The sequence below is a fragment of the Gymnogyps californianus genome, chromosome 19, assembly GCF_018139145.2.
Source record: "Gymnogyps californianus isolate 813 chromosome 19, ASM1813914v2, whole genome shotgun sequence".
In the NCBI taxonomy this organism is placed as follows: domain Eukaryota; kingdom Metazoa; phylum Chordata; class Aves; order Accipitriformes; family Cathartidae; genus Gymnogyps; species Gymnogyps californianus.
Window position 1 is genome coordinate 5,477,253 of NC_059489.1, and position 14,045 is coordinate 5,491,297.

Genomic DNA, 14,045 nt, shown 5'->3' on the forward strand with positions numbered 1-14,045 from the left:
AGCGTATGCCACTGCCAGATCAAACGGGCTTTTGGGCCTCAGATAAGTGTTACCTTACCACAAAGGGTATCGAAATGTCTTGATGCTGTAGGGACATAGAGAGGTTCTAACAAATTTGTAAATGCCCTAATAAGTATGTGTGTTCAGGGGTAGAGGGAATGGGACGCTAAGGGAGCAGGGGAGTCCACCCAGCAGCGCTGCATTATACTGTGAGCGTGTTGTGTCATTACAGCTTTATCCCGACACACCCATATTTACAGCACACAATGTACTGTACAATTCACAATGCCAAGAAACTCAACATATCTAATCTGGCAGAAAAACAAAGTCATATCAGGTTAATCCAATTCTTAAATTGCACAACTTTGAAAAGCCAATAGGAAAACAAATCTTCCCCTAGCTTGTGCTCCCCCTTAGTCCTCCTCCCAACACACATACCCTGCCACGACCTACTTTTCCTCTTTGATCCCTCAGCATTTTTAGCCCACTCTCACCCTCCCCTGTTTCTCATTCACTTCTAACCTACCTCCACCCCAGACCCCGGTGGCAGAGTGGAAAGTTATGCTGATTAGAGCAAGCCGTAAAAGGCAGCTTTGTGTGCAGCGCCCCGGCCGAAACGCACTGTGAAGAATGAATGGCAAGACGCATACACAAGGTCACTTGGACACTTGCCCGCATGTGATACTGCAATAATTGTGATAAGATAACAGGCCTTAAATTTGAAGGTGGCTGACTGCAAAGTAGTTTCAAACAGGGCAGCGGAGCTGAGGTGCTTCTGCTGCACAAGAGGAACAGGATACAGCAAGGTTGCATCAAAGTTCAGAAAATTTTTAGGGAAAATAATTGTGCTCGACTTTGGAGAGGATCATGATCATTCCATCGCCTGGGTTCAGCACTTTCAAGATCTTGCCTACCAACCTTATAGCTGGTTTTCTAACTTATCTTTTTAAATGAAACCGTGGCGTCTCATATAATTACAAGACTCCAGAGGCAGAGGATTTTAAAGGAAGTACAATGGTGGACAAAAGTATGTGACACCCCACCCAACACACACTAAACCAATTAAACCTGGTTTCTTGCAGATTCATTTCTCAAAGTGAATTGATATCTCATGGTGTCTAAAAGAGTGTCAGCTTTCCCAGAAGCATTTCACACAGATCAGGCATTTTAAAGGTCTTATGTAAATTCTCTGATGTAGAAAATGCACATTTACATTACAGCTCTTCCTGCTCAGTAACATATTCCCACCCTATCCACTCATCTATTTTAATAAAATTTTAGGAATGTTAATTACTCTTTCAGAATCACAACTTTCTTGCCACATTTGGTTAAAATCAGCCAATATACTCAAAAATCATGAAGCAGGAACACGCAAGACGCCACACGTACCTAGCATGACTGGATATGGTTTGTTTTCATAGCAAACTAGACAAAAAAAATACCCCAATGCTCATCTATCACAGCAAGCAACAGACCTGCAAGAGTTACATACATAAAATGGCCAAATGCCCCAAGCTGCAACGAGGGGCCGCAGCTGCAGGGATTACGGACGTCAGTAACATCTATATTTCCACTAGGCAGCACAAAGAAAGAGGGAACAGTGGTATGTCTGATTGCTGCAAGGTCCTTCAAATTAAGTAAGTTTAACCCTCTCTGTTTTGATGAGGAACAGGATTTGGTTTTGAGTGCCTAGTTCCTACTTACTAAGCATTAGAAGCTAAGCACACAGCTGTTTTTTTAAGCAGACTTCTTGCTGGAATAGGACTCATTTCCAAATGTTGAAATGGCGAGTTTGTAAAAAAGTCTAAATTGTTTTAAGTCACATCCTCTGTTTCAATGCAGCCCTCTCGCTTTGAGCCTGTGTTTTATATTCTGCAGCCTTGAGTAATGTACTCTTCCACAAGAAGGTTTAGTGCTATTATTTCAGTAATCTCACTATGCTAAAAATATTGATTGCTCTGTCAAACAGAGATCTGCAGGAGTATTTTGTGTTTAGAAGTTTCACATTATTGTTCCTCCAGTTTTTCAAAATGCAATCTACAGTTTCCTTCCTCACCTCCTTAGAATCTCAAGTTATGAGCACTTACTAGTGGGGCCGCATTTAATTTCTGTTTTGAGCGCTTTCATCTGTATCATGATTGCTAAGTTACCAGGTCACCTCAGATATAGCAATGTCCACATACAAGAATTAGAGTAAGTGGGGAGCCCTGCAAACGATTTAAAAAAATTTCAAGATCCAACCATTGCCACACAAAGTAATGGATCTTGCTATGGACAGAGAACCCTGTTCATTCATTTGTTTATTAAATTCAGGAGTACCAACCAGTTCTGTAATGAATTACTTAATCTTTGACCTATTGTCCACAGCCATGTTCCAGAACAAAGAATTTATAGCAAGCTAAGCTCCCTAAGGCTAATTGGAAAAGAACACTTTTTTTTAAAACTATTCTCCATCCTCAACAAATCTTTGCCTAACTATGTATTTTTGCCTCTCCGCTTATACACCTACATATCTAAGGATGACATTTTGTTACAGACGAGTTATTGCTGTAGTTCACTCTAGCTTCTGCTTGTAGTAAATGCATGCTAACACATCGATCTGTGGATTTCTGTCAAGTTTTGTTTCAGTAATAATCTAGATTTGTGTTCCAGTTAATAAGGACCCGAGTTTTCTAGGACCCTAATGCAATTCGGATTTTTTTATTTCCTCCTACGAACAGTCATACACCAAAACACAAGCAAACAGCTTCAAGATCCTCAATGTCTGTTTTCATTAAATGACAAATAATATGAACAAGAGAATACTACCAGTAAGATGAAGAGCTAAAGCTGTTTCTCTCAAAGTTGAGCAGAGAACCCTGAAGCAAGAGCATGCCACATCAGAGAAGCTAAGCAATGGTACTGGATGGTGTACAATGAAAATCTGGGCCAAATTTAGCCCTGGCAAGATTTAGTTCAGAGAATGGGAAAGGGAAGCATAACTGTACAACAGCTTCAAGTGTGTCAGAAATGTGAGACATTGAACAATAACTTGTATTCGTTTAAAACTTCATGGATAGCACCTCAGTTATACAAAGCTGAAGTGCTATGAAAAGCCCTAGTGGGGGGGGGAAGAAAAGAAATGTTGCAACACATGCTGCCTTACCTACCTGTGTTAGCTCTCCCCACGTTAGCTCTGAAGCTCTCAGGACCAAATTCAGCTTTGTGATAAATAGACAGCTTCTTTAATGCCATTTGTTCATTAAAAAAAAAAAGGCAATACAAACTACAAAATCTGTTTGTCATGCATTCATTTTGACAGTCGTGCATTTTACATTCATTTTTTATACTAACTCATTATGTATAACTTCATTAAACGGAGTAGATTTGAGGTTTAAGTAAATGTTTTTTCAGAGCTTTATGTACTTAATGTAGAAGAGATCAAACCACAGTTTTTCTTGAGTATAACTTAGTTGAAACACTCTTTTCTGATCATCTTCCAGTCTTCTGTAGAATTCAGAAAAAATACTGAAAATATATTTTATTTGTTATGAAAGTGAGACTTCAAAAAAAGGAAACTTATGATCATGTTTGTGTGATACAAATACTAAATAGCTGCACAGTGTACTGCCAGCCAACCAAGCTTCTGATTTCATAATGCTCTAAAGTACTCTTTACTGATGACGAGTACGTCCTTTCATCCTGAGAAAACTCCACTGGCGCACCAAGTGCCGTTACCCCCCTTAAAAAAAAAATCCAGAAAGATGAATGACAAGAGAGTGAATGGTGACATTTTGCTGCTCCACCTAGGAGTTGATGGAAAGCAGTCAACAAGCTGCTTGCCTGCTGAGCAATACTGAAATCAGTAAGACCGCATGAGGAGTAAAGTACTCATTGCTGAGATTAATTGGGCAGAATCTGGCCACTGCTAGCTCCCACAATTGCCATCTGCTGTCATATAAATATGTAGAGATTGAACAATTTAATGTGTTTCCTAGTAGTGTCATCTAATCAGATAATATCAATGTCTTCTTTGTATACATCTCCTGATGAGGTCTTCTCTTTTAACTGTAATGTTGTTTTATCAAAGACTTTAGGGTGTACTCGCTTCTTAAAAAAAAAAAAAAAATCAAATCACTACGCTAGAGACTCATCCAATCAAACACTCTCCAGTACACTTTGAGATGGGAAGCAAGGCTCTGACAAAGACACGGTACTTTTTCTAGGTAATTGCAATAAGTTTGACACTCAGACATCCTTGAAATGTCTTTCTAAGGGGACAAAAAACCCTACTTGTTCCCTCTGTGTATCCTAACACCAGGTAGCCCTCGCTTGCCTATGTAGGTCTATCTGTGTAGAAAGCACTATTCCTGATAAGAACTGAAGAGTCAGGCCAGGTATATTTTAAAAGTATAGCATAAAACCCAAGATGTTCCATGCTGTTTACTGTTTGAACTCTGAATTAACTGCAAGTTCTTTCATGCAGTCAAGCAATTATTTAACCAATAATCAACATTTAACAGTGAATATTAAAATTAGATCTCGAAGGAGACACAGTGTTCTTCCTCCTAGCATTAACAAGGCTTGTGCGTTCAGCACTTTTTTCCCTGTTATCATGTGATGGGCTATTTTTAATATTTGCCTGAATGTATTTTGCATCTTCCTTTGATCCAGAAAGCAGTTTTGTGAGGTTTGCCTGCATACTGCATTTCCCTTGCCGTGGCAGTCCATAGCAAAGCTTTTCCATTTCACTGCAATTTCAGCATTGGCTGGTAATGGCAGGAGCACACAGCCGTGCGTGCGTGCCTGCTGCTCTAGCAAAAGCCACGCTGAGCAGGCTGCACAGGGGACTGCCACGTGCCTAACGCACATGGTCATGCAGGCAACAGCCATCCAGAGCCTCACGTGAGAGTCAATGTGAAGAGCAGCTCTTGGTACCAGCATGCCTGACGGTTTAGCTGGTCATTCCCATGTTGTCACGTGGGAGACCAAAGGTCAGGAAATTTCCAGCTACTCTTGGTGCTGGAGGTAGAGCCCTTCAGCTCTAAGAGAGGGGGCTCACACTGTGGCTCACGCAACACCTATTAACTGCTTGTAAACAATGATTAAAGCTTAGGAGAGGATTCCACGTACAAGCTGGCTGCTGGGAATGCTGCCCTTCACACTACAAAGGCCGTGCTGGAAGAGGAGGTCACGTTAAGAAACACAGGGGAAGGAAGACTGCAATAAAGGGAGTGCTGCACACACACCCTTTTGTGGGCTGCCCCCTTCACCAAGTCATCCCCAGTATGCAGTTGAGAGGCTGGATGGAGCAAGAGCAAACCTCTCCCAGTTGCCTGCTGTGCCTATCACAAACTAGAGTTAAAAGAAAATGCCAAAAACCACCCAAACACGCCTAGTGTCAATCATTACAGTTCAGTATCTACGTAAGAAGTAAAAGGTAATGGATACTGTGCTCTACATTAAATATCTCAGCTGAATAAATAAAACATGGCATTTAATAAAATCTTTGTGTTCTGGGGGGGGTAGTAGGTGTAAGTACACTTCACATGGAAACAGTTCTCAGCTTTTTGATTAATATACCCCTATATTTTTTTTTTTTAAACTGAAAGTGAAGACTTGCAGATATTGTAGATAGGTGTATTTCTGCAGCAGATTACAAAGCTTGTTTTTCTTTTTTCTTTCCTTAAATAATCTTTGGCAGATCCTTTGCAAGTAGTCTAAGGCACCGAGCCATCCAGGCAACACAGACTGAAAACCACTGTCATAGGAACGCAAAGCATGAGGGAGTTTTTTCAAAGCCCTGACAGCCCTATCCTCCTTAAGGAGCCGGGCAGTAACAACACATGCGTTATCACCGTGTCAGCAGCATCCCTGTGACATAGCCCTACATCCAAGGCTTTGGTGGCAAACAGAAAATTGAGATCTAAACCAAAAAACCCCCAAACCCTTTAATTAGGGTCTTCCACGAGACTTAGCTGATGCTTCTGAACTCTAATTCACTCCGTTCAAACCCTTTACAGTAGCTGCCCCATTCACCCAAATAAGGGCTACACAGGGAAGAGAGCCAGGTAAAAGCAACCACCAACTAGTCACCTGCAAAATATGAACCTCCCTTTACATACAAACAGCTACAAATACTCCAAAATTTCCTTAAAGGACTCCGCAGTTAAATGGAGATTTACATTCCACCAAAAAACTGGCAAAAGAACCATGAAAATGTGTTTGCGGTAACAGGTAACTTTAAAAGCTAGCTTTATGAAACCTGTTTTTCTGAGGGAGACTACAGATTTCAACCAACTAACCAGCATCCAATACAGAGAGAGAAAAGAAGTTTTAAATGCGTCTACACATTACAATGAATGGTTGTCTGCAATGCTAAATAAAGCAAAATACTATTTTTTATTTTAAAAAAATCGGTACTGTGAAAAAGAAATACATTAGATTCCAACCTCGCAACAGCCATTACCCTGTGTCCCTCCTCTTCAGAAGAAAACCAGTGTTTGCTATATGTACATTCCCTGAACAGAAACTGATGGGAAAGTAGGTGCTTGCTTATTCTTTGCTATAGTCCAGAGAACAGATGATAAACTGGTGAGCCTAAACATTTTTCCATCGACCAGACAATCCGAACTGGAAATACAGAATTAAGTTAAATTTATAAGGAACCTTTTTGTTGTTGCTGTTATTTTTTTAAGAAGAAAAAAAAATTCAGTGAGGATTTTTGTAATGTCATGTTTACAGTCAGGGTCAGCTCAGCTTTGCTGAGCCTGATGACACTTCTCAGTGAATGCCAATGCAGATTTCCAGATCTCGTCCAGAGATGGTATAAAATACGTATTTGGGCAATACCATTAGCTTCTAAAGACATATAAGGCTTGTACTTCAACACACGCACAAAATTCAATCTTCTTATACCACTCTTCTATAGACCCTCTATGTCTGAGATACACCATGTATGTACACGAGTCACATTCCATGTTCCACGTGCATGTGTACATCCTCCCCCGTACACAGTACATGCAGGTATAGGAGTTTTGACCAACTACACGTGATACGCTGATGCTAAATGCTGTGGAGCCATTTAAAGTAGGGACATAAGTAGTATAGGATTTGACCCTTCCTTCAGCCAGAGTCCACACGCTCAAACAGGCTACCATCGTAAGACAAAATTCAGAGGATGCAACAATGAAATATTTTTAGAAGAATTACTGTCACCTAAAAAATTCAGTTTTCCTGAAAATAGTAAGATCACATGGAATTAATTTTTATTGAAATTGTATACTTTATACTATTTGTTCTTGGGTTTATTACAATAATACAAATCACAACAGCCATGCATACTGGAACGGTAGCTCACACCAATTAAAAAACCTTTCTTCATGTGACGGTTTAAAAAAATGCTTTTTTAAAAGTCTTAAGATATATTAACCAAAAGGCTCCATTATAATGATTTTAACATTTACCTCCAGACTAACTTTCATATTTCAAAGCAGCACATTTGCCTTGGCACTTTTATGACAACCTTAAATACTCATTTTTACTTTTACTAAAAATTTGTTTTTTAAAATTTGCTCAAATGCTAAACTCTAAGATGATCTTCTCTTCAAAACAGATTGTCAAAGTAAGATTTTTACACAAGAGCACATAAAAATTTCAACAACCTGATGATAAACCAGACTACTGTTAATTAAGTCATCGTACCTATCGGGGGGGGGGGGGAAGAAAATATTCTTTTAAGAAATGGAATGAGCTCCCTTTTAAAAAACACATTTAACAAAAAATTGTATTATTCTTAAGGCAAGATGGCGTGGGGAAAAAATACCTGCAAATTTAGACGTTTTACCCTACCCCAAGAGACATGACTTCTTTTACAACAGTAAAAAAGTGTACAGAGTTTCTAGTGAGAAAAGTTTGTAACCCTGAGCTGCAAATGGCTCAGGAAAAACTCAAAAAAATCAATGAGTTGAAAAGTCATGCGGACAGCTCATTACAAATAAATTCTGACAGGTGATCATTAAAAGCCTGGCTCATAACCAGACTCCTCTGAAAAAAAGAATGAGGACAGATTATCTGCTTTTAATTTTATGTCTGCATATGCGACAGAAAATGGCGTAGTATAGAGGCACTATCTTTAAAAACCAGCTCAGAAAAAGCAAGGGTTTTTTATATTCTGCTCTTGCCAACTCCAAATATATTTTAACTTTGGAAACCCTTATAAGTTATTAGTTAACTACGAAATGCCTTGAAACTGAAATACAAAACAAAGTAAAATCCACATTAAGTAAAAGTAAGTAAATGAAATCCATGACTAAACACACACTTCTGACTTGGAGCCAAGGAGTCTGTTGACAGGTCTGGGGTGTTTTGGGGGGTGTTTTCTTTCTTTTTAATGAGAAAGGAACATTGCAGACTTGTAAGACTTTTCTATTTCATCCTGCTCCACAACTTTTGTCCTTCTATTTATTTATTTTGCCTCCTTATCAGATGATTCTGACAATGACTTCGCACGCTGAGCATGGCAAACGATCAAGCAGAAGGGAGAGGAGTGGTTTCCCGATCCCAAGAGCACACTTTGCTCTAGCAAACCTTGTGTGAGCAGAAGAGCACAATAAATAAGTCACTCTTCGTCTTTTTTTTTTTCTTAAGGAAAAAAAAAAGGCAAAGCTCCATGTTTTCCAAACTTCAATGCTGACACTATTCCACTGACCATGATCTCAGCCATGTTGGTGTCAAATCAGAGCAGTTACTCTGGATTCATACTAGTGTCTCTAAAGGGATGATTTCAAGTGCTAATAAAATAATAGAAGACTTCCCCTGACCTCAAACAGGTCTGAATCATGCATTACAATCAGAACTTGGACTCCATGATGTTTTCTTTGCCTGCAGCTTAAGGTGACTATAGATGTAATTTATCAACTCAGGTCAGAGTTGCACTCAGTTTATGCTAATTTAAGCAAGATTATAATGCAGTTCCAAAATTTAGTTCCTGCCCCATGTACTGTGGCAAATTTTACTTTGCTTAATAGACAATAAACTATGACCAAAATTTCAAACAGGAAGTACTGTCTTTATGTTTTAGCTTCAAAATAATTGCCCACTCCTGTGTTCTCACATCAAATATTGGCCAAAGGAATACTCTCTTTCACGGTCCTTCTCCCTGTTCATTTAACACCATAGCATCTACGCATTACTATTCTGTTTGTGGTCTTTTTACTTGCTAATAGCTAGGCTATCAATGAAGAAAAGAAGATAGGCAAGTTTCTTCGGAATCCCCACAGCTTCCTTACAAATTTAAACAAAAATCCCTGTGGAGCAACTTAGCAATAACTACAGCTATTATTTTTATTTTTTGGAATGTGAGTGACTCGAATCGTATCGGCCCTCTCTAAGTTGCCTGTTAACCATACATGGAGAAGTAGTGATTTACACCAGGGAGGAGGGCTCATGCCAAAATCCATAGGAAGTGCTTAGGGCTGATTTACCTGGTCTGACCGGGCTCTGCATGCAGTTCTGCGACACCATGCCTGGATGGACTGAAGTAGAAGCCCTGCTGCTGAGGTCCATGACAGAAGGTGATGCTGAGGTAGCTTGCTGGAGACCTGACTGATGTGGGCTATGCTCATGCTGGTTTGGACTGGGTGGAATGCCATTTTCCGAGAGGAATTCTTCCAGGTCCATGTATTCCAACTGGAAAGTGTCTCCATCGTATGGCAGTGTCTTGTCCCATAACGTTGGGCCCAAGAAAGCTGACTGAGGGACTGTGGTACTGGTGCTGTCATCGTCTAACTTCTTCTCTTTGTCTTTTTCTTTACCGAATGCTTAAACAAAACACATAATAAAGATATAAGAGCTGAGCAATTAAAATATCAGCTACTACTACTTCAATTATTTCTCCTGCACTCTCAGTTGTAAGAAACGAATACTCCCGTCATAAAAATAACTCCTTTGATGCAATCCATTTGGTAGAGAATTGAAGGGTCATAAAAATAACTCCTTTGATGCAATCCATTTGGTAGAGAATTGAAGGGTCATGACAACTGAGACCCTTTGCTGGATCCAACCATGTTTTTGAGATTTTCCTCTATTTTTAGTTAACAATTCCACTGCATGCATGGCTTTGAATGTCAGCTTCCGTAAGTACTGAACAGACTTAAAAGTGAGTATTTAAGTGGAAGCAAACTGGAAGATGTTATGTATTCTGTTGAGAACAGTCTTAACCTAACAGCCCCGTAATTTATTACCCTCTCATAAAGTCCCAGTCTTGCTAGTCCTTACACAATGAAAGTAGTCCTCAAATTCAGTACTTAACATTGTTGTAAGCTAGTAACTTACAACAACAGCAAAGTCTGACAGAATACATATTTTGATGTGCAGAAGAGCTAACGAAAAATTCAAAGGTAGAAGTAAAGCAAAAAAAAGTTAAAATGATGCTTCCTACTTATTCCTACAATATCCAGGGATTTCAACACACATTTTTGAAGGGAAACACCTGATTTCTCTGTAAGATTGCAAGAATCTGAACCAATGAAGCTTCCTGTCAACTATCATGCCTTCTTAGCGTTTTCTTTTTAACCACACGCAACAACCCCGGTGAAATCCTCCAAGTCGCTTCGCAATAAAACTTGGAAAGCCGAGGACACAAAAAGCTTTGGCTCTGCAAGACCTTTCACAGGTTTTTGGTTTTTAATGTGCATTTGATTCATTAGAGATACAAGGTACAATCACGTCCGCACTACCTTAGCTTTCCAGAAAAGCTGAAACTTTCTACCGTTAAAACGCCTTTCAGCTATACGGGGCCAGGTTTGACGGAGGGTGGTTTTGAAACGGCGGGCAGGACGGAGCAGCTGGCCGCCCCGAGGGGAGGCTGCGGCGGGACCTCGGCTCAGGCTGGGGGGGTCCGCGCCGCCGCCCCGCGGGCCGCCCTCCACCCAACACTTCGCCCCAGGCAAATCGCGCCCTTTAATTTATTTTTCCAGGCGGCCGGAGCCGTCCCCGCGGTGGCTCCGCAGCGGCGATGGAAAAACCGAGCGCCTTCCGTTAGGTCAGGCCGACTGCGCCCATCGCTCACCGCCTAATACCCTTACCGAAATCATCCCATTACTTAATCGCCGGGGGGAGGTGGAGGGGGGGGGGTCGGTGGAGGGGGGGGGTCGGAAGGAGGGGAAAAGAGGGAAAGCGAGGCAGCGGTCCCCGAGATGACGGCAGGATGGGGGCCGCCATTTCGGGGCGCCCGCCCTCACCGGGCCGGGCTGTGAGGGGGCCCGCAGGCGCCGCGGGGGGCAGAGCCGGCCCCGGGGGGCCGGGGGAAGGAGGGCTGCCCGGGAAAGCCTCACCGTCTTCGTGAGCGAGCGGCAGCTTGAGCGGGTTTTCCAGCAGGGACTTCAGCACCCCGTAGGTGGGAGGTAGGAAGGTGGGGTTCAGCGGGAGCGGCCGCGACATGGTGGGCTTTTCCTCGGGGCAGCTGCGCGGTAGCGGTTCCTTGCCCTTCCTCTCGCGGCGCCGCTACGAAGCGCGGTGAAACGGGCGCCGAGCCGAGCCGAGCCCCGCTGGCGAGGGGCGCCTGGACGCCGCCGGAGCAGGGGAGCGGGAGAGGCCCCTCGGCCGCGCAGCTCCGCCACCGCTGCCCGCACCGCTCCCGCCGCCCGCTCTGCGCCGCGCGCCCCGGCCGCGCGCCCATGTGCAGGCGCTGCCGGCGCTGACGTCAGGCGCGGCGCGGCACCGCCATTGGCGCGGGGGGCGCGGCGGACGGCCCCGCCCCCCCGCTCCGCCCCGCCCCGCGCCCCCCCACCGGCACGCGCGGCGGCCGTTACCCGCGGCGGGACGGGGGCAGCCGCCGGGGGGGGGGAGGGGTGGGAGGCGCCAGGGCCGGCTCGTGCGCGGGGTGTCGGCGGGGAGCGCGGCCGCGCCGCTCCCCCGCCCGCGGGGAGCCGCGCCTGGCGAGGCCGCGGCCGGGAGCCGTCTCCCCGGTAACCGGGAGGAATGTTAATGAGTTTGAATGTTTGACCTCGCTCGGTGCATCCGAGCGTGAGGGCAGCGGGGAGCGCGGCGGCACCCCTCAGGGGAGCGGGGCGGGCGGGCACCCCTCGCCGCCGCCTGAGGGACCCGGGCCGTGCCGCTGCGTGAGGGGCGGCGGGTCGCGCCCAGCCCAGCGGGGAGCACCGCGGGCTGAGGGCGGCCGCGGGCCCGCCGGCGAACCGCCCTGGCGCCCCGAAGGAGGCGAGGCGGATGGTGTTTTCATCCATTTCTAAGGGAACCGGTTATTGGGCTTGCGAGCATTTAGTTTCGGAGCCACACAGATCTTCCATACGTCTCATTTCCGTAAGCAGATTGCTTCTCTCACCAGTTACCAAGATAAACCAGGGTGAGATAGCTGTCACCACTAGCAGGGTTCCCACTATCTCGTCCCAGTTTTGTGTCGGAAGGGGCTTTCCTCTCTGCTTGCAAAGATCCTCGTTGCAAGTGCGGTTGACTTTCTATCTGCTTAGGCCTTCAGCCGCGCCTTCTCGGGAACTGAGCCCTACCCGCGTAGACTGTTCAAGAACTGCAGTCTTGCTGTCGTAACTTCCACCCTTCAGGTGCTTGTAGGCATTTGTATCTCCCCGCTTCTCATCTTTTTTTTGGATGGCATTTTGCAAAGCTTTACCGTCTGTATTTAGTTGTTACTCTTTCTTCAAAGTCAGTTCTTTTACCATTAACAAATATAAATAATCATGAATACTCACTATAAGCAAACAAAGGTAAATTACATGCATAAACTTTTAGTTGGAGTGCCCAGTATTTAGAAATAAAAGCCGAGGAACAGAAGTCTGCCTTGAACAGTTATGTTCTCCCCTTACGTATCTGTCTATGATTATGTGCACTGACTAGCGTCTAGTCAAACGATCAGACTAAAACAAGCAACTAACCAAAGTCCAAAGGACATTTAAATCAGTAAAATTGCACTGGCACAACCAAAACCTGGAGACTGGCAATTGTAATCGTCAGGCCCTTCAGAACCAGAGACAGCGTAATATTAACACATTTATGGCACAACTGAGCAAGGGCTTCTGGAAGAATCTTCAAATGCCACAGACGCGGCATGGGTCACGACTGGAGGGGCTTCAAGCAGGAATGTGATAGTAGCAGCACAGTAGTTTTTAAGTCACCTAACCAGAAAAAAGCACTAGATTATTAAATGATTGTACACATACTGACGTTGCCTCAGATGGCCAAATTGCTAGTTACTGGAAACCTTTAATTACAGAGGTACAGAGTGAGTGACACAAAGATTAGGGCAATGATTGGCAATCCATATGCAGATGTGGTACAGAATGTTTTTCTATGCAGTCTAAAGAAAAAAAAAAGGATAGATTTAGGAGATTTGGTAAGCAACGAAGAAGACTAAACAGAACAGAAGATGTAAAAGTAATGGGGATATTGGGAAACACCAGTAACAAACAAGATTAGTTAGGGATGTAATGGAAGCTCAACTTGAGCAGAACTACTCATGTTTTTATGGTTATTGACCATTACAGACACAATATACTCAACAGAAAGAAACAGCATTTTCAATGCAACGGAATGACAGGAAAAGTGCACTGTTTCACTATGTGACATTGAATAGGATAAATTACGTGTAGATCTGTGCAAGTGTGGAACAAAATGAAGCAACCAGACACTGAGGACTGCATACAGTTACAGACCCTGCATTCCCAGCACACAGGAGCTGGGAATTTCCTGGGTGAGAAAGCCGAAACAACTCCTCCCGATACACGGACCAGCCAGAAAAGCTGAGCAAAGTACCTGAGCATGGTGCTCGAGCTGTTGTTTTCAGTCTCACACTACAACAGGAGCGATAATTTAACTCCAGCGTGTCCACGCAGGCAGGTTTCATACCACGTAGCCTAAATTGCCCGGCTGTCGGGACACCACGTTGTTCCTGGACACTACCGTTGTGCATACCTACCAGTTCCCGATTTGTACTGGCTACGCTTTTCCAAAGGTGGTCCCCAGTTCCTTCATGCTATTTCAACCACTGGCTGACCCCACACGCTACACTCCAGGTAAGGCTAACAACCAAAACA

The 14,045-nt window shown here is 43.8% G+C and overlaps 1 protein-coding gene across 1 annotated transcript in view; it reads right to left on the reverse strand.

Annotated features, from left to right (window-relative positions):
* HLF (HLF transcription factor, PAR bZIP family member) overlaps positions 1-11,544 on the reverse strand; it is a 33,332-nt gene extending 21,788 nt beyond the window's left edge. Inside the window, exons 1-2 of the mRNA XM_050908425.1 lie at positions 11,316-11,544; positions 9,465-9,800 (exon numbers count right to left, since the gene is read on the reverse strand). Coding sequence (XP_050764382.1) covers positions 9,465-9,800; positions 11,316-11,421 — 442 coding nt within the window. The 5' untranslated portion in view covers positions 11,422-11,544. The remainder of the gene's footprint in view (positions 1-9,464; positions 9,801-11,315) is intronic.
* Between the last annotated feature and the right edge of the window lie 2,501 nt (positions 11,545-14,045).